The 20,905-nt window shown below is 44.0% G+C and overlaps 1 protein-coding gene across 1 annotated transcript in view; it reads left to right on the forward strand.

The window, feature by feature from the left end:
* The first annotated feature begins 290 nt into the window (after positions 1-290).
* Positions 291-20,905, forward strand: part of LOC104134714 (E3 ubiquitin-protein ligase rnf213-alpha-like) — a 62,571-nt gene continuing 41,956 nt past the window's right edge. The window contains 23 exon segments of the mRNA XM_035903770.1: positions 291-380; positions 1,406-1,583; positions 2,679-2,761; positions 3,142-3,238; positions 3,768-3,807; positions 4,129-4,197; positions 4,311-4,487; positions 5,072-5,289; positions 5,980-6,272; positions 9,927-10,132; positions 10,949-11,122; positions 11,751-11,949; positions 12,843-12,907; positions 13,289-13,475; positions 13,765-13,884; positions 13,982-14,080; positions 14,303-14,431; positions 14,635-14,836; positions 15,587-15,766; positions 17,248-17,379; positions 18,203-18,780; positions 19,808-19,973; positions 20,182-20,399. Coding sequence (XP_035759663.1) covers positions 1,478-1,583; positions 2,679-2,761; positions 3,142-3,238; positions 3,768-3,807; positions 4,129-4,197; positions 4,311-4,487; positions 5,072-5,289; positions 5,980-6,272; positions 9,927-10,132; positions 10,949-11,122; positions 11,751-11,949; positions 12,843-12,907; positions 13,289-13,475; positions 13,765-13,884; positions 13,982-14,080; positions 14,303-14,431; positions 14,635-14,836; positions 15,587-15,766; positions 17,248-17,379; positions 18,203-18,780; positions 19,808-19,973; positions 20,182-20,399 — 3,738 coding nt within the window. The 5' untranslated portion in view covers positions 291-380; positions 1,406-1,477.

Here is a 20,905-nt window from a genome sequence, read left to right on the forward strand (position 1 = left end):
GGGAGCCCAAGGGACTGTGGGAGGGGTGTGGGATCCATGGGGCCAATGCACCCCAGGGTCCTAGGGGCAGGGGGAGGCTCATGGGTCTGAGGTACCCCCACATGACACCTGTGCCAGGGAAGCCCAGGGCTGCCCCATGCCATGGCAGGGTGCCACATACTCCGGAAGGAGCCCTCACGCTCCTGCAGGCCCTGGCCATTGTTCTTGTTGTGGAATTTCCTCCTGCACCCTGTAAAGGGAAACAAGCAGTGCTGCACCACCTCTTGACAATTTCTTTCACTTTCCACTGACTTCTGAGAAATCAGACCCAGGCAGCTCTATAAGAGGCAGTGACAGCCCAGCCCACTGGGGAGATGAACCTGAGGCATCCACAGCACAAGGTAGGGGCTGGGGCAGGGTCCTGCCCAGGGGTTTTGCTCAGGCCTTTGCAGACTTTAAACCTAAGGGAAGTGGGAGGCTTTGAGGGGATGTTTTTGTGGGTGCTTTCCCCCCACAGGGTCTCCAGGGAGCCCCATGTTTCTCCCGGGGCTTCACCCCTCTCTCCCACTCGCCTTGGCCCCCAGGGCTCTCCATGCAGAGCCTCGGCTGCCCCTGAGCTAGCACCTCCAGCCTCTGGTCTGCAGGCACCCAGCAGGGCTGAGGAAGCCTCCCGCCTGGGTGAGGGCAAGGGGAGACCTTGTCCCTGCCCGGGTTTCTCCTGTCCCAATTCATGACCAGGCCAGAACAGGGTACCTGGTCTCCCCCTGCACCTGAAGCAGAGGTGGGAGGGTTTGCAGGGCTGTTTGAAATGTGCTGCTCTCACCCCTTCCTGCACTGCAGGAAAAATACTTGGCAGGAAAGGGGAAAAATTCATTGTCTTTTGAATTGTCTTCTGGTTTTGCTGGTTTTGAGGAAAAAACATAACTGCAAGCATGGAAAAGGGGTTGAACAGGTTTTAAATTTTTAGAGACCAAGTCTCAGAGAGAGAGAGAAGCCATGCACAATATGGCTGAGGGCAGTATCAGGGAGGAGGAAAGGGAAGACCAGAAAAACAATGAAGCAATGCACAGAGAGAGACTCCAGGACAGAAACTTCAGCACTTTTTCCTTTGCTTTCACAAAGCAGAACTGAACTGATCTGAACTGCATTCATCTGGCAAGTCCCAGTCCATAGAAGTTCCTCAAAATGTGCCCATGAAGTTGCATTTCCAGGAGAGGGTGTAAAAAACACCTGATTTTTCCATGCTCCTGAGCATTCTCAGTAGTGCTGGCAAACGCCTACATGGCTTGAAGAGGGGTTTGAAACCAGTGGGGTTGTTACCACTGAATGAGGTTCTCCTCCTTATTGCATGGGGCGGGGGGGAAGTAAAATGACCAGACCTGGGCTTCTCAGGCTTATTTTTGTTAACTTTTAACCTTTCCTTTAGACCGTTAGCTTTGAAGCTGGAAGTCTCGTTGCTGAAGTTTTCTCCTTGGCAGCTGAGGTTTGAGCTGCCACAATGGACAGTGCAGAGAGCAACAGCGAGGGTGAAAGCAGAGAGAAACCTCATCCTGTGCCTGCATCTGTTGAGGAAGGCAGCACCAACCTGCTATGTGAGAAAAGAGGTAACAGGAAATGTTGCGGGGCGAGGCAACATAAAGAGCCACCAACCCACTCCTGGTGTCTCTAACCTAGCAACTTCCTCCTTTAGACAGTAAGGAGTAAACTTAACTTTAAAAGGTAATTGCTTAGTGAAGACTTGCAGCTCCTTTAATGGAGGGTGAACTTTACCTTGTGTTTAAAATACCTGAATGTTATTTATAAGGAAATGTATATAAATGTATATAAAGCTGATCTGCCATTAGTGCTACCAGAAAAAAAAAAGGCTGCTTCACCTGGTGAAAAAAAAAAAAAAAGAAAAAAGAAAAAGATGGCAAACTCTGTCCAGTCTCCCTAGGCTCAAAGAAAAGCTGCCCGCAAGAAGCAGCATGTCACACTTGCGTGACAGCCAGTCTCTTATCTCCTATGCCAGGGATTTAATGAGGGAGCCTGCAGATCTAGAAGCAGAAGACGCAACAACTTGCACTAAAGGTCCCGTAATAAACTTTGCCCCCCAGTGGGGAGACACACCATGCCTCTACATTTGTATGCTAGTCCCAAACAATGGGGAGGAGCAGTGCTGATATGCACATTTTTACAGTGCTGTCAGCAGGCTGGCTGGCTGGTCATCATGTCACAGGCACAATCTGCTCTTACCAGACGATTTTGATACAGGCAAGTTTGTTCCTGGGTGGTTTTCCTTGGTAGGGGCAGAATGCAGCAGAATTTCAGCAGCAGGAAACAGAGCTTCCTGACTTCATAAAACTTGGTGCAAGCCCTGCCCCAAACGAGTCCTTCTTGTGTTCTTTTCTATGTGCTTCTCTTTTATCCTTTTTAATCACATTTTCATCTCTTGCACTATTGTTAGCTTGTCTCTACTAAATCTAGGTAACTGGCTTTTTGCTGGCTCAGATGAGTCCACCCACTAGGGTGGAAATCTGGGCTCTGTGACTGCTGGCCCAGCTCAGACCTTTCAGCAGATTCTAATTTGAAAAGGGGAGCATTTTAAAAGTAATTGATGCTCCTTCATTATTAGGAGCAAAGCGAGAGGGCTTAGCATCGTTGTGGGAGATATGGAGAAGATGGATGCTGTGCTCAATACATGCATTTTCTTGCACCAGGAATGAAAACTGCAGCACCGAAAAGCAACAAGCAGCAACCTCTCTGCACAGACCATCCAACAGATACCATGCTTGCATCCCAGGTATAAGCTCTAGGACCAAACATTGAGGTGGGAACCCTGTTTCTCTAGGTCTAGGGTGGTCAAGCAACACGATTTCTGAGCATCATTTAGCCAGGATCTGGAGCTGCAGGGAATCCAGAGACCCATTCTGTAAGACCTGAACTTCATCCTATTTGGTGTCCCATGGAAAAGCTGGCAAAATGAGTGGATGCTTGCAGGTTGTAGAATATCTTAATCACAGCTGGCTGGAAAGGGGCTTATGGCAGGGGAAAGTAGTTGGGAATGACACAGCCACATTCATTAGATCTCCAGAGCTGGAATTCATAGTCCTTCCCTGTGAGGCCTGCTCCCCCATGATCTTCTCTGATGAGTGTATCGTGATTTCTGAAATATTCCCAAAGGGAGGCGGTGATACCAGTTCATCCCTGGGATATGCGAGAAGTGACCCCTCAACTGCGTATGACAGCAAACTCTGTGAGATGCTGTCCACCAATTCAGGTACGGTGTGACTGGGGAATTATCTTGATGAAGCAGAAATGGTGGGAAAACCCAGACGCTCCTGGCAATGCCATATGTAAATTATTTTAATGTCTAGAGGTACTTGGCTTGCTACCATGAACTGTCCATGGAGGACAAAGACAATTGGTAAGAGAAGCCTCGAAGTTGATTGTTCGGTGTAATTGTACACGTGTTCCTTTCACCCGTTGTCCCCATCCATAACTCCACCAATGAGGGCTGTGCTAACTCTTGTCCTTAGGCCCATTCCCTGCCCTCATCCTTGCCCCCAGCAGCACAGATTGCTCTATGTCCCTATCCCCAGGAAAGCTATATCAAGTATTGGTGAAGCTCGGCAAGATAGATAGGAGGTCACACAAGTGGGCTGGGATTCTCAGTTCAAAGACCCAGGCTATGAGGATTTTAACTTTAAGAGCTTCACTCCCATTCCCAGTATGAAACTGTCTTCTAGTTTTTCTTGGCTTGATGCATCTTCTGCTGATGTTAACCCAAGCATTCTCCTCACTTGCAGATGACCATGAAAGCAACAAAAACCTGGGACCTAATAGCAGGTTTGTTGATCTGTGCTGTGGGATTTCCCATCAGACCTCAAGGAGCTTGAGATCTGGGAGCTTGCTGGGAAAAGAGCTGTCTTTGGGAGGAGGTGTAGCTTTAGTACTGTAAGGCTACTCCACCCTTAATCTACTTCCTCCACCAGTAGATGGAGATGGAGACGGGTAGGGGCCCTCCAGGACAGGAGTTGGTCTCTTTGCAACGTGCCTTGGTCTACAGCATGCTGTCTGTATCCGAGTTGTTCACACAGTGGCTTGATAATGCATGTAGGCAGCTGGCACCACTGTAAGTGCTTTATGGTAATCAGGATATTTGTACAGGACTGGAAGAAATGATGCAGAAGATACTTCTCTTCCAGGAGCTGCAGCCAAAGCCTGCGAGAAGTGCATGTGAGTGTCTGAATGCTGCCCTGAAGTCCTGAGGTAGACTGGGTGAAGATGGTGACAGAGTGGTGGAAGGGGGTTTGTTGTTGACCTTACCGTATTTCTTTCCCTTCCAATAGCTGCCTGGAGAATCCATATCTGTCCAATGGAAGACTTCAAACAGAAAAAACAATGACCCTAATATTTGTTGCTGTAATTTCAAAAAAATCCAGGTTTCCTGAAGAGTCATCCAAGATCTGTGTTGCTTTTTACAAGCAACCTGGACAATACCAGGAATTTGCTGTTCTGAGAAAACGGTAAAAATCATACCTAAATATACATTGATGTCACATTTTTGGGCTTCAGCTCCAGACAAAGACACCTAAATTTAAATGTCTGTAGAAGTGAGTTACAGTATTAAGTCTAACTTCTGTAGGTCCTGCAGAAGATCTGCCAGATCTGCACAGAGGTCTAAAACATTATGGAGCTTCTCAAATGTCAGCAGATTCCTTTTATGAGAGAAGATAGAGTGAATAAAGTCACCTCAGTTCCGGTACAGTTCCAGCACTCATCAGGAATATCTCTAGATGTATTTCCCATTCTTTTTACAAGGCAACTGCAACTTTGGCTAGGACCAGGGTTGTTCACCCTGTTGTCCAGTTATTTTTATTTTTCTCCTGTTTGATAAACCTTCAAGCTCAGGTCAGATTACCAAGTTTTTGTCTGCCTTTATAAAGGCCAGAGACATTTTGTTGAACTGTGCATTTTGAATGTCAATGTTGGTTGCTCATTCTTACTGCATGAACTGATCTCTGCAGTCAAAGACCATCTGGGGTTGAACCTGATGGAAGCTCTTTTATGGTATAGAAACTAATTCATCTTCTTCTTTATTCTATTCTAGAAAACAATGCATCATGGGCTATGCAACAATCCCCATTTCTGACCTACAGAGAGGACCAATTTTTTATAAATATGCTATCCTTAAGAATAATAAGAATCCAGCTGGCTGTGAAATGAGATTATGCAATTTAGAGAATATTTATGGAATGGACTCCAAGAATACAGAGTGTCAATTACATAGAGTCATAAACATTCCCAAGGAAGAGATCAAAGCTGATGGTAAGTGGTGTACTTTCTTCACAGGCAGGAGCAGGGTGAAATATGGCCACCAAATCCTCGCATGCAGCAGACGAATAGAAACTCTTTTGTTTTGCTTTGCAGTAGAGAAGCACCTGCTTCCTACAACAGAAGCATTGTTATTATTGGGATTTTTGATAGATAGGCTTATGCGTTATTTATTTAACACAGAAAAATTCTTTATATAACACAAACACAAGCTATTCTGGAAGGAGTGTTTAAGTTATTTTGCTTTTCCCCAGAATAAACTGAGACTTCTCATTGTTGGGCAAGGTAGAGTGTGTAATGAAGCCTTGAATCACCTTTGCATCTACCATCAGGCCTTCTGTTGCCATTCCAGAAGGGTGCAGGCGAGCTGGGGGTCCAGTGTCAGATCTACTACCATCCTGCATAGATGTTTTGATTATGCCAGGATGACTCAAAAAGTAGTAGACACCTATTGTTGGGATAATTGAATCAGCCATGGGCTATGCACACCAGGCACATCTAAAGTGCAGGTGAGATATCTAGGGCTGAATTTAAGTATGCATGGTGAGTTTTGTGCATTAGTGGCTCAGTTATGGCTCAGCTGGGCTTGGCATTCATATAAAGCAATTGGTATCATTAGCTCCAGTTTAAGACTCATCCTTTATAGGTTTGCAGGTTCATTCACAAACCCTGATTCCTCCCCAGGAACATGGACCATTTTTGAAAACATGAAATGCTGTTTTCATGAAAAAAAAATAAAATACTTCAAATACTTGCCTCCCTTCAAATTCTGGTCTTCAACAACAATGCCCCAAAAGTCAGTCAACTGTGGTATCATAGAATACCTTGCAGATGAATTTCTCCGGACCATCAGGCTCCAGAATAACTTTAAGAATATGGAAAGGAATCTGAAGATCTACACAGAAAGCTTCAAAATCTATCTTGGGGATGCTGCAAAAGATGAACCCTGTTCTCCAACTAATCTTACTGAGCAAGTGGTAAGTATACACCAAGCTAAAGTAGCAAGCAGCTCCCAGGTAGACAGACCTCTGAAGAGAAATTTCTGCAGCTACCTCTAATTCCACATAGGGTTCTGATCCACAGCCAGAGAACATCAAAAGGCTGGACCTTATTTTCATTGTTTTTTCCAATTCCTGGTTGTTGTGGTTTAACACCAGCCAATGACTAAGCACCATGCAGCTCCTTGCTCACTCCCCCCACAATGGGACAGGGAAGAGAATCAGAAGAGTAAAAGTGAGAAAGCTCATGGGTTGAGATAAAGGCAGTTTAATAGGGAAAGCAAAAACCGCACACGCAAGCAGAGCAAAGCAAGGCATTCATTCACCACTTCCTGTGGGCAGGCAGGTGCTCAGCCATCCCCAGGAAAGCAGGGCTCCACCACACATAACAGTAACTTGGGAAGACAGACACCATCACTCCAAATATTTCCCCCCCTTCCTTCTTCTTCCCCCAGCTTTATATACTGAGCATGACACCATATGGTCTGGAATAGCCCTTGGGCCAGTTGAGGTCAGCTGTCCTGGCTGTGCCCCCTCCCAGCTTCTTGTGCACCTGGCAGAGCAGGGGAAGCCGACAAGTCCTTGACTGGTGTAAGCACGGCTCAGCAACAACTGAAACATCAGGGTGTTATTGAGATTCTTCTCATATTAAATCCATAACATAGCACTATGCCAGCTACTGGGAAGAAAATTAACTCTATGCCAGCTGAAACCAGGACACTGGGTTGGACCCAAAGCCTGATGAGGTCAAAGAAGGTCTTTTGGATTCAGACCCAGATGGTGTAATTTGTAGAACTTGTTTTGAGGCTAGATAATGGAAAGACTACCCTATTTCTGAAAATTCATCATGGAAAAAAATAATTTCATATGCAGTTATGTTCTGGCTTTGATGCCTCATTTTAAAGTCTAAAATCAGATTCCCATCTGACTTATTTCTCAAGGGTAGGATGCAGTTTAAGGTTGCAGACACCCAAATTAAAATTGGCATACTGGAAAATAACTGGGTGTGTACGTGCTGAACATCTTAGCTCCTGTTGTACACACTGAGAAGTAGTCAACAGAGTCATTGAATGATTGGAGAGTCAACTATTCAGTAGGCACTGATGTTTAGTCAGAGGAACAGCTTACCCATCCTTATCAACTGCAATGATGGATCCTTTCTGGGCTGAAATTGCTTCTTTCAGGTGTTTACTTTCATGAGCTGAGTACTACTTTCACTGTCAACAGGTCCACCTGAGCAAGCCCCCCTTCCCCAGCTCCCTTTATTACCAGCAGAGATCCATCTGCAAGGGACAAAGGGGAGGATGTCCATCTTATTCTAAGGTAGATAGGTAGAATTTTGCCCTGGATGCATCTATCTGTTCCCAAGGATTGAGCAGGAATCCTGGAAGAGAGGTTGAAGCCAATATTCTCACTGTTCGTGGAAGTGAATCTCTATCCTGAAAATGTCATAAAAAGGCAAAAATCTGCATGGCTGAAGAAGGCCACTGATGTCCACTCCCACCCCAGTATGCCTTCTGTCTGAGATGGTACTAGGTCTGGCTAGGATGGAGTTAACTTTCTTCATAGCATATGGTGCTGTGCCTTGCATTTGTGGTTAAAACAGTGTTGATAACAAATTAATGTTTTGGCTATTGCTGAACTTTGATGCTGTCATCAAAGCTTTCTCCCTCCCTCCGGTCCCCACAGCAGGTATGCTGGTGGTGGACAAGAGACTGGGAGGGGACATACGCAAGACAGTTAACCTGAATTTACTGAAGGGATATTCCATACTGTATGATGTTGTTTTCAGCAATAACAACCCAGAGAAATGAGGAGGAAGGAGGGATGTTTGCAGTTATGGTATTTGTCTTCCCAAGCAACTGTAACGCATGCTGAGGCCTTGCCACCCAAGAAGGGGCTGGACATCTGCCTGCCAATGAGAAGTAGTGTATGAATTCTTCTGTTTGCTTTGATTACATGCACAGCTTTTACTTTCCTTATTTAATTGTCATTATCTCAGTGTCGCGGATGGAGTGAGAGGGAAGCAAAAATAATGCGGTTTATTGGTGTAAAACAGTGAGTTAACAAAGTTCAGTGGTAACTGCAACAATAGTTTGAGATTCGATGGCAAGGTACACTTTGTTATTTACTGCACAGAGGACAGGGTCAGACAAAACTGTCAGGGAGACCCTCCCGTTGAGTCACGAGGTTCGGAAAAGATCCCCTTGCTTTCTAAACTCCCTCAGAGAGGAGTCTAGGTGCGGCTGGATCCAATCCTAGTCCCAGACTTGGTCAACGGTTTATGTCTAAAGGATTATATATGCGCAATTAATCCTTTATGTCACTTAGCTAAGATTTCCAAGTTAGCATGCTGTTAGTCACTTACCGAGAATCTGTCGTGGTAAGGAATCTCTCAGCCTTGAGGAGTAACCTTGAGAGGCGTCCCTGCTCAAGGGGAGATCCTGGCGTGCAGCCCGCTGCCGTGCAGGAGAGCTCAAAGGGCTCTTGGGCTGCTCACTATTTATGGGGGTAAGATAATTGGCTCATAGTCATATTTGCATACTGAATTCCACAACAGCCCTTGGCTATTGTGTTGTTATCTGTCTCCCCCCACATCCAGTGGGTGCATCCTTCAGGACCAGACACAGACCAGATGCATCTATCACCACGGCCACAGGTGGTTATCACTGGAAAGAGGTCAAAGGAGGGGGAGTCAGAGACAAGGGGGGAGCACACCACCACACTCAGTTCATGAGTCTTCTCACCTGTCTTCTATTTTCATCCTGGCCCATAGGAGAAGAGCTTAAGTGAGAAGCCTGGTAGGTGTTTGGCTGTTGGCCGGGCTCAACCCACCAGTGCTGTTGAATGGAATCCCATTTTGAGCTGAGGTGCCACATCATCCTGGCGTGGTCTGGGACTTGCCTCAGAGGGAGTCAGCAGGGTAAATCCAGAAGAGGACTGGGTTTCTAGGTTACGAACAGCTAGGTGAGGATGTTGTCTTACATTGTGGATGTATTCTGAGGTCACACACAATGGAAAGCCTGAAACACACCTGGGTTACACAGGATGCAGAGCAATGCCTTGCAAGTCATCAGTAGGTAAATCCCAATGAGAGGAGTGGAGTGATAGGTGCTGCACCTCTGTTTAGGTGAAAGTTGTTTATCTGCCCTTTGGGCTTCTCAGTCATGGAGTCATACTTCTATACTGAGCTAGGTCTCTGAGAGAATGTTCACTATTCATGTTGATTCCCTTTGATTTCCCAGCTCAGCTGGGAGACTCAAGATCTGTTTAACTATACTTCACCTGTGTTAGGGTGTGAGCATCCTAGAATGGGTTGCTAATAGGCTCCTGGTGCCGATGTGGATTCAGCACATAAGAACTGTTTGGTAAACTTGTGACAGCCAGTAAAACAATCTCCTTGGGGTAGTGCCAGGGCAGTGAGATACAATGGGAGCTAAGAAATTTGTTAGCTGTTGCAAAGACAGGAATCTGTCTTTAAGTAAGTGGTCTAACTGTAAGGCTTTTGCCTCCAAATAGTGATTCTTAGCAACTTCCATCTTCCATCCTCCTTCCTGAACCTTTCCCAGCTCCTCAAGTAAAATTGTCTTGTCTATCTTGGTGAATCTCCCCTTCCTCATTCTCATTGTCTAGTTGTCTGATAACATGATAAAGTTTATGGACAAGATCATTGCAATCCTGGAGACAGAGGAGCATAAGGATGATGGGCTGCTTTTTGCCTTGCACACTTCATTTTGTTATAACATCCCACTAAGCAAAGAGGTAATTGTCAAGGCTGAAAAACTCTTCCAGAACATCGGCTCATTTCAAGGCAAATTCAAGCATCTGAGAGGAAAGAGGTAATTAAAAGTGTCATCCTACTTTCTTGAGTTACAGATCCATCTGTAGTCATTCAGTTTGTTGGGCCATTTTCTCTCTGGAGCAATTATGTGAAGATAGGGGTATTTCTGCCACTGGATGCCATAACCTGTGCAGCCTGTCCCCTTTGCCATGTCTCCAATGGAAGGTGAGCCACAGGTCCTATTTTTGTCGGGGATTGGTTTGAAATTCAGGCCCTTGCATTTATGCACATCTGTAGGTGTCTGGGCTTTTATTATAATCTCTGGAGGTCCAAGACTCAGCTGGTCATCAGTGTCATTTTAGATGCTATGTGCTATCTCACCAAGCCTCCTACTGACAATTTGATGGGATTAGTATCTCCCAGAAGTTCTGGTTCATATCTGAAAACCCTGCGGGTCTGTCTTGGGTGTCCCAGACATCTCAAAGAGAATTAGATACTTTTGCATAGACAGCTGTATTGAGCCCTACAAAAATGGATATATTAGACCATGAAGTCAGATTACTGTATTCTGTCATGCTGTTTTGATGTAACCTACAGCATTTGAGTTATTTTTATTTTTATTTTCCTTTGTTGCATAATTTATGAAGGGACACTTTGGAAAAGCTGGGGTGGGATTCATTTGTTGTACCTGAATGTCTGCTGATAAGGTCTCTAGAACCAAGTTCTTGTTCTCTCTCACACACCATCTACATGTTGGCAAAACAAATGCCATTGGGTTGAGGGTAGAGCACACAGCTCCCACTGCCATCCTAGGAGGTGGTTATGGGAGCTCCGACCACTGATGGACATTTTTGGTGGTTGTCTTTCTTTTCAGCAATTACATTTCAGCTGTGAAGGAAATTTGCTTAAGTAATAAAGGCAATACCTTGTGGATTTGGCTGATTCCATTGCTGTATGCAATCACAGAGAACGAGGAGGTCTCCCTTTTTCCACAAATCATTTCCTCACAGGACTTGTTGCAGCTGAGAAATGATGAAGAGAAACAGAGGTAGGTTTGAAAGGGAGCAAGCGTTACGGCCAGATCAGGGAAATAAGCTGCTGTGCTGTTAGAATAATTTTTCATTGCTATTGCTTGTGGACTTCCAACCACCAGAAGCTTTGTGTTTCCTCTCTGAGATGCAAGCCATTGCCTTTCACATACATCCTACTCCTGCCTAGGAGAAGAGGAGGGTGTTTGAAGGTGAACTGGAGGAAGGGGAAGACTGAGCTGAGAATGGTGCAGTATCATTCAGACAGCCTGCTGGGAGTGGCCTTAGGGAGAGAAGTACCCCTAAATCCTAGTTTGGGCATTGTTTCACAGGGGGAAAGGTGAGCTCACTCCAAAATATCCTGTCTGCAGGCAAACTGGACAAGGAGCAAAGGCACATATGTGCACTCGCACAAGATGGTGTCCCCTGGACTAAAAGTCTCAAGCACAGAATTTCCTCTTTAAAAGCCTCCAAAAAAAAGTCTAACTCTGTAAATTCACTTGTATAAAATACCAGATATCCCATTCAGTGTCCAGCCACCTCTTCAAGTCCCATGCCATGCTTGCCAGCCACAGGAGCACAGAAGATGGTACAATGTGTCTCCTGATGCTCCAAAGTGCATTTGCTGTTGGTGGTCCATTTTCATAGGAAAGTCCTGGCGATGATAGATACTCAGAAGTCATTCATCGAAAGCTGCTCTCCACTGGCAAAGGCAGTCTTGAAGCTGTTGGCTCTGAAGAATTTCACCACAAACTCCCTGCTCAAAATCAAGCTTCCTCCTCATCTCCTCCTGGATACTGCGTACCACCGCATTGTTAATATTGTCAGTACACCATCCCAAGTGCACGTAAGGCAATCAGACAACACATGCAGTAATAGATCAACTTCTTGTTAGTGCTTCTTTCCTGGGTTATGGAAAGTTGTGCAACTTTGTTCAGGTGAGCCAGAAAGTCTCCTTGGCTCCTGAAGAAATTTCTGACAAATCCAAAGGGGTTGAATTATAGGAACCTGGAGTGAGAGCTCAATAGCCATGTTTTGAGACAAGTGGCAAAAGAGAAAGGGCAAGGGGATCTCATTGGTTTTTTGCCTGGTTGGAAAATGACTAGCAAACGATGTATCAATGGAATTTTAATCAGAATCTTTAAGCAAAATTTTACATCCTGTCCCCAAAAGCAGTACCCAAAATTAACATTGTGGGGATCAAGCAATTGGAACTTTGTTTAAAGCTGGAAGGGATGAAAGAAGGAAGTTAAAGTTCTAACTTGCATTAGGGGGGGAGTGATTATTTTTAAATCAAAATTGGACTTGCTTGTGGGAAGTGAGGATGACTTCTGTCATTCTCATTTATGTTTTGACTAGACTGTTGTAATACCCTCTGAGGCCCTGGAGAGGAATTCCACTTAAAATCTACTTCTTGTTGCTTATTATAAGGTTTTCCCCCAACATGCTCTGATTTGTACTTGAAAAAATCTGACCTAAGCCCTCCCACACCATCCTCTGAACTCTAAAGACCTTGGAGACAGCTGGCTTCTGTGGGATTTGAAGTAATTGTTTTAATAGGAGCTAGGTCTGCCTTTCCATCTGGAAGCACTGGGGGTTTTTTTGAATCAAACATTAGCAGAAAAAAAAAAATTCTTTGAAGGTTTCACACTTACCAGTTTTCATAGGAGACCACCTCAGCTCTAGGAATGGATGCGTTTTCACAGTCGTTTTCTGTGTATGTTTTTACTCTCTATTCAGGAAAAGGATTTGAATGGAGTTTTCGACAACATTGCTGAAAGGATGGTGTTCTGGTTCAAGGACCTGTAAGTGCTAACCTTCTAAGACAATAAATACTAGGACAGCCATGGGAAGGAATGGCTAGACTTGTGGTTGAACAGGACAAGGGAGCTTGTAGTAATTTTCATTGTTAGTTGTATATCATAATCTTTTAAACCGCTCTGGGGCTGAGGAATATGATGTGGGAAGGAGGTCCATAGAGGAATCTGTCCTGTCAGACAATCTACCTCCACCTCATGTGGGATTTGGCTCCAAATTCAGACACATAAGTGGCTCTGGTTGGCTCAGACTGCATAGCATTGTCCAGCACATGAAGGACACTTAAGATCAAGGTTGTGTTCACTGTTTTTTAAATGCTATTGTTAGAACTGGCACAAGAGGTGTACAGCGCTTTTCTGTGTCCATAGGTGCCCACCAGGGAATACGGAGCAGCTGACAAAGACCACGAATATGAAGGATGTCTTGCATTTAACATATACGTTGCTTTTGTTTTCCTTAAATCATCAGCATGCAGTGCCATTTACCTTGATAATGTCACTGCTAAAGATATTTGGCATTTTTGCTGAAAAATCGGATGCGTTGCAAGCAGATCAGGTAAAAACAACACCCATAGCTTTCATGAAGACATATGCCTTATCTCAGTTACTTATTCTAACCTTGTCCGAATTTGTGCTTGGGTGGATGAGGAGGGCTTGCATGCACAGAGAGGTGCAAACAAAGCTGGTAGCATCTCAGAGTGTGCCTGCCATCTCTCTTCTCAGAGGCCTTTGATACTTGTGGGAAAGACTTAATTTTCACTCTTTACACAGCAGTTAAGGACCAAAAGCCAGAGTGAAATCTGGCTCTCCTTGCCAATTCTCTCCTTTTTTTTTCATTTCCCAAGGAATTTCAGCATTTTATCTCAGGAAGATACAATGAGTTTGCAAGTTGCATCGAGCAGTGGCTGGAAGAATCTTTTCCCAGGCCATCCATGGAAAATAGACAGTTCCTGGAAAACATTGATGTGAGTAGCAAGAACCCACACAAGGAATAACCACCCAGCCTGGAAGGTCTGTCTATGCCTTGAGGCCCAGTTGACCAGCTTTGCTTTTCTGCCACAGGTGTGGCACGAGCTGTTCTCATTTAAGATCCTCTGTGTGGAATGGACCCAGAAATGGCAGAGCTTGATATACAGCATGGCTGAAAGGTGGCTGGAGAAAGTAAGTTATGGTTACTTAACTCTAGGCAGGGGGGTGATGCTCAGACTTGTCCTGACCCCAGGATGCTCTGTTTTGTCCCAGTCAGTGTTTGGATGATGGGAGCTGAAGCAGCCAGCTCCTTGCTGGTATGGAGGGACATAACTCCTCTCCCACTGTAAGAACCCAATGATATTTGGCAAGACCCCAGAAAGCAACTGCAGCTTAAGCATTTCCTTCCTGCAGGTAGAAGGCAGAAAACTTCTGGACTTCTACGTGGAATTCATGAAGAAGGACAAGTGTTGGAATACAAATCTGGAGACCTGCTTTACAGATCATGTCACTCAAAGGATGACATATTTTGAGAAAAGTGAGGTACAGTGTTTTTGGCTAAATGCCATCATCCCTTCTTGTACAGCTGGGATTTTCTACCTCCTGCCACACCAAGATGACCCACTTTGCTAGCTGCGCTTATTTGGCCTGCGGTGGTTTAATGGGGTGGAAGAGGAATTTTCATAAAGGTACAGGTTCTGCAAAGCCTATTTACAACTAAGAGGAGAATTTTCTTATCCTTACAGGAACCCAAGTTACAATATCTGGCTTCTATAGTCCTCAAGACAGACAGGTCATCTTCCAGGAAAGTGCTTTCTGCTGTTGTTGAGAAAATATTCTCAGACAAGATGAGCATGTTGGAAGAAGACAGATTTGTTGAAAGCACAGGCCCAGTTCTTGCAGAGATGCTCAGCTCTTCCGTGATCTATGATCTCCTCTCTATTGACAGTAAGTTTCCCACAGAGTGGCTTTTTTAAAATTCTTGGTTTGGAAGTGAGCTTTGATGGCCTCTAAAAGCCAAGCAACATCTGATGCACGTATCACTAAAATCCCACACCAAACAAAAGTTTAGCCATGGAGCTGGGTGAAGTTTGCGATCAAGTCCTTTCTTTTGCTGGAAGGGAATATGACGTTTCACCAGCTCTGTTCAAACCAGTTTTGTTGCCAACACAAAATGAAAGAGACAAAATATTCACATATCCTGGAAAAATGATGTTTCATTTCAGAAAATAAGAAGCATCTCAGTTTCTTTTTCGAGTTGAATGGTGTTTTGTTACATATTCATGGCAGGTGTTTCGTTTTTTAAATGAAGGATATTTAAAAAATTACTCTCTGAAAATGAAAAAAAATAAGAGGTTTGTCCCCTGCGTGAAGGACGGTTATAACCAAAGCTAGGCCATGGTCCTCTAAAGATGTTTTTAATGTACTTTTAATGTACTTGAAACAATTGAAAAATTGACTGGGAACAAAGCAACATTTTTCCCATACGCTGATGTTGGCCACTTTGGTTGGAAAACAACCAAATCTGTGCAGTCCACAAAGGTGGCTGTAACAGATCCCCTTGCTATTCATGGCTTGGAGGCAGGGTGCTGCAAAGCTGCTAACTCTTCCTGAGGATGTCTGTTAAAAAGAAATCCAGTGGGAAAACTGCTTCTTTTGAAAGCACTTCTCTATCACTAGATTTTACTTGTTTTACAGAAACGCTGGAGCACAAGCTTCAAAATGAGATTAATAATAATGCAAAAATCCTGCTTTCGCAGTTTGCCAATTTCTTCTGCTTTTTGAGGCATCAAGTTTTCTCAGGAGACATCCCCTGCAGCATACTGTCCATCATCTTGCAGCATCAAATGCTATTTCAGAATATCCTGTGCATCTGCGGTAAGCTCACAGTTTCCAAATTTATTTCCCAAAACACTAGTTCCATGTGGTATGTTTTCCTATGTAATGAGGCAAATAGAAAATATATCTATAGGAAAGGTATCTCTCTGCAAGAGAACAAATACAAAGCCAGAAACTATAAAAGTTGAAGACAGGCAATATTTTTAAGCCCTGTTAACACTATGAAGGACAGAAAGCAATACCGTTCTGTACAATGGAGAGCAATTAAAATATTGCAGTATTCTTATGATTTATTTATAGAATTGTATTTATGTTGTTAGAATCACAGAATGGTTTGGGTTGGAAGGGACCTATAGAGGTCATCTAGTCCAACCCCCCTGCAGTGAGCAGGGACATCTTCAACTGGATCAGGTTGCTCAGAGCCCCATCCAGACTGGCCTTGAATGTTTCCAGGGATGTGGAAATCACCTCTCTGGGCAACCTGGTCCAGTGTTTCACCACTCTCGTTGTAACAAATTTCTTCCTTATATCTGATTTAAATCTACGCTGTTGTAGTTTAAAACCATTACCCCTTGTCCTATTGCTACAGGACCTACTAAAATGTCTGTGCCCTTTAAGTACTGAAAGGCCACATTAAGGTCTCCCTGGAGCCTTTTCTTCTCCAATTCTCTTAGCCTTTCTTCATAGGAGAGGTGCTCCATCCCTCTGATCATTTTTGTGGCCCAACAGGTCTATGTCTTTCCTGTACTGAAGACTCCAGAGCTGGACGCAGTACTTCAAATTGGGTCTCACCAGAGCAAAAATAGGGGCAGAATCACCTCCCTCAACCTGCTGGCCAAGCTTCTTTTGATGCAGCCCAGGATACGGTTGGCTTTCTGGGCTACAAGTGCCTGTTGCCAGCTCATGTCCAGTTTTTCATCCACCAGTACTCCCAAGTCCTTCTCCACAGGGCTCTTCTGAATCCCTTCATCCCCCAGCCTGTACTGGTACTGGGGGTGGCCCCAACCCAGGTGCAGACCTTGCACTTGGCCGTGTTGAAGCTCATGAGGTCCACATGGGCCCACTTCTCCAGCTTGTCCAGGTCCCTCTGAATGGCATCCCATCCCTCAGGCATGTCAACCACACCACTCAGCTTAGTTTAGTTTAAAATTTTTGGGTTTTGTTTTCCTGTTGCTATTTATGCTGCTTACAGAATAACCTTCAAGGTCACATGCCAGTTTCAAAATCCACCTAAATCTTACAAAAAACTGGAAGAAATTTCTTTCAAATTCTTCTGCAATAATAAACTTCATTTATGTGTCTCAGTGTTTTGGACCTCAGCAGTCATCACATCAGAATGTCTTTAGGTTGATACTGCTGCTTTTAGATCAAGTGACACAGCCTTTGTGCAAATTCAAGCACGCGTTTTTTAATGGCAGTGGTTATGTTTCCAGTAGATCTTCTCTCTCAGAGTGATTTTCTCAAAAATTCTTTACATCTGATGTCTGGGTATGGGGGGGTTTGTTCATTTCTTTCTCCAGATTCCTCTGTCTCCAGCTGTATAGCAACAGTTCTGGAAGCCAGAAGGAAGGAATATGAACAATTGGAAGAGCAGAATAAGCAGAGACGCTCATTTCTGCATCTATGCAGCAGGATAGAGGATGTGGTAAGAGGTATGACCCCATTCTATTTAAGAGGATGGTATTGCCTATGTGATTCTTGAATGGGGAGCCGTGTCCTAAAATAAAGAACTGGTGGCAAATCCTTCAGGAAATGGTGTTGATGGCTGTCTACTGGCAAGCAGTAGCTGAGAGGAAGGAGTAAGCAGGGAGCTCTTAAAAAAAGGAATGGGGGAAAGTCTGGTAGTGGTTTATATATGGAACGAGTTCAGAATAGTGGGAAAATCTGTCTCATGCAGGAGGTTGGATTATATACTTTGACAAATGTAAGTAGGGAAAAAGTGCATTTCAGACAGGACAAACAATTTCAGACAAGATCTGGGACCTGAAAAGAGAAGGACAGAGCTAGCAAAAGGCAGCAAAAATGTGTATTGGTTGGGAAGACTCACCCAGTGAGCTCTTCCAGCTGGACAGTGGAACACACATGTCCCAGCGCTGAAGTTGTCAGATGGGCTGCAAAAATCCATAGAAGTGATTCTCCTGATGGGGTGTGCCAAATGGTGGGGTAAGTCTCCTCAACCTCTATGTCAGGACCAAGCTGTTTTCTAACAGCACAGGCATTACCACAGTTTCAAGGCCATAGTTTGAAGGTTCCCTCATCATGGAGCAATTGATTTTGCCCACCATTTGTTTTGGTGTTGATCTCGGATTCACGTTTTTCACCAAGAACTTTGCCACAAACACACGCACCACACCACACACACACGCACACACAGACTTTGATGTTGCAGTCAGGTTCAGAATATTCCCTTGCTTAGAGCATAAGTGTCTTTCTAACTGGAGAAATGCACTAATTTTTTGTTTCCACCTTGTTTAGTGGATAGCAGTGCTATGAAGAAAAGCATTGAAGAATGTGGAAGTTTTAAGGATCATGTGTCTGTAAGCAAATTTTCTGTGAATGGTGAGAAGAAAATACTTAAATTGCACCTCTTTGCTAAATACAGTGACATGCTGAAAAAAATTTCTATCTTAGAGGAAAGTGATTATTTTTTTAGACTGTGGAATCAAAAAGCAAAACAAATCAAAGCCACAATCCCTGAAGAGAAAATTCTCTCGATAGAAGATGTGCAAGAAAACATTTATAAGCCAGCCATTGCTGACTTTCAGAGTACCTATCTGGCCCTCAAAGACTTTTCCATCACCCTTGGGACTGTGCAGAGCCATTTTAAGAAGCAGTTAGCAGACGAGAGTCAACTCACAAAGGAGTTTAAAATTATGGAGATGAGTGAAGGGAAAGGGAATGGAAAAGCTGCCTGGGTAGATGCTGCAGTGGAGAAGATTAAAACCTACCTGACCTTGTCTACAGTGGTGAACACTGCCAAGATGATGGATGAACTGAGGAAGAAACTTGAGCTTAATGGAAATTTTGAGATTCTCAACGACCTAACAAAATATGTATGTAGGATGTGCATGGATATCTGAGTGCTCTTGTGGCTTCTGTGTTGGCACGTCTGAATGGGGAACCTCTGCTTTTTTGTGTCTTAACTTTTAACTAAATCGTCCTGGGTCTAGTGGTTGGAATGTTTCTTCTGGAATATAAATTTCACTGTTGTAGCAGTCTCTCTTTTAGCCTGGCACCTTTAGAGTGGAGTAAGTGGAGTCAGGAACATGATGCAGATCACCCTTAATCAGACTCCTGGTTGTCCACAAATGAGCTCTCAGTGCCATTAGAGATGCCCAAGGGCATCTGAGACAACTGTGTGAGGCCAATGGATACCGGCATCTGTGTGTGTCAGCAACCAAATTCTGCATCAAGTGATTTGGAATAGACAGGGAAGTACTATCTTCCCCAATCTCCATGGAAAGTTTCTGGCAGAACCAGGAGTTGAAAAACTCTAAGAGTTTTTAATGGATAATAACAGTCAATAACAGATCCCAACCTAATACTCTCTATCAACTCCAGCAACTCTTCATTTGGCTTCCACATGTTCTTTTTGTAGATCTCCAAGCCTGGTTGCTCAAATCCTGTAAAAGCTAAAATGTTATATTGTCATAACATTTCTATTACGGTAGCAATCATAGGACAGTGCATGGGTAGCTCCCAAGGAGCAGCTGGATGTTCTGTAACTTTTTGTACTTTGGATAACTTTTCATGTTTTGGACAGGTTTCCTCGGAAATTTAAAATTGGAGCAGACCTTGTAAATTTTGTGGAAAGGCCCTTGTAGTTATCAGCACTTCAATGCAGATTTTGGACAAGTTTTGTATCATGACTCTGCTTCTGCTGCAGGGACTTGTACTGAAGTAACCAGACTGGGTTTATGTACTAGATTGGATGAGAACAGATGTCTCTGGGGAGCTGGCCCTTCGGAAAAGGCCCTGAGTGGCCAATGAAACTTTAATATGCGGGGCAGAGGCAGAGCTTACTTTCCCTCTTCTCTTACCAAGGGACACACATCAGTATGTTTGGGGATTTTTTTGCAGGAAAAGCCGGAATTCAGGAATAAGAGTCTTGATTATATAACCCAGGACTTAATGGAAGTGAAAAATAATTTGAGCAACCTTCCAGAAGAGGTGCTGGACTTTTTGAGGGAACTTCTTGAATGCACAAGGAAAGGCTTTGTCTCTTGGATCAAAACCATAATAAAAGGTGAGTTGTATTGGGATGTGATAGAGTCATCAGGTAAGAGAGGCAACAGAAAGGGATCAGTTAGTCCCTACTTGTCACAACAGCCAGAGGCATTGTATGAATTAACTATGTGAACTCCTCAACTATGAGTCAACTAGTCAACTATGAAACTCCTCAACAATGTGTTTCATTTTTTGATTTTTTTATTTGTTTGGGTTTTTTTTCCCAGACAAAACTGAAATCCCTGTATTTGTGGAGCTGGCATCAATTTCTGCAGGTAAAAATGATACAGATATTGACAAAGTGCGGTTCTTCCTTGATGCCATGGCTGCTTCAGCACCCATTATATATGACCTGACCCCCACATCTGGGTTTGAACAGTTCTCTAAAGCTCTGAAAAACATCAGCAAAGCCACTGCAAAAGACAAGAATCTTCCCAAGAAGTTGGTGAGTCTACAAATCCCATGTTTCAAAGTTACTTGTACTTGTACTAGAAGAATAAATTGCCAAATGTGCATCTGATGTGATGCCCTAGGGGATTCAAGACATCCAAGTGAGCATAGTGGATATGACGTAAGACCTATGAGAAATCCATGCTGTTTGGGACTGAAGTCCAGTTGCGACACCTTAAAAAACTCACATGTCTATGTGAGGGCAAATGGAGGAGACCCCTTAGGTGTCATATGGAAAAGAGAGTGAATCCAATGCTCTGTGGTTTAGGGAAGTCTGATCTAGCACTGTCTTGCATAATCCTCTCTACATAAACTCTAACATCCTACTCAGGGTACTATTTAAATGGCACCCTTCCTCCAAGTTGCCAAAGAGTGGCAGAGGACAGCAGCTTCACAAAATACTTATTTACTGGCTTTGGCTTTCAGAAAGCTGATAAGAGAGATGCAGATTTGGGTGCAACAGCTGTGCTTTGTCTCTTCAGGCACAGCAGGCACAAGAAA

This window comes from Egretta garzetta, unplaced genomic scaffold (assembly GCF_000687185.1).
Source record: "Egretta garzetta isolate BGI_Z169 unplaced genomic scaffold, ASM68718v1 scaffold401, whole genome shotgun sequence".
Classification (NCBI taxonomy): domain Eukaryota; kingdom Metazoa; phylum Chordata; class Aves; order Pelecaniformes; family Ardeidae; genus Egretta; species Egretta garzetta.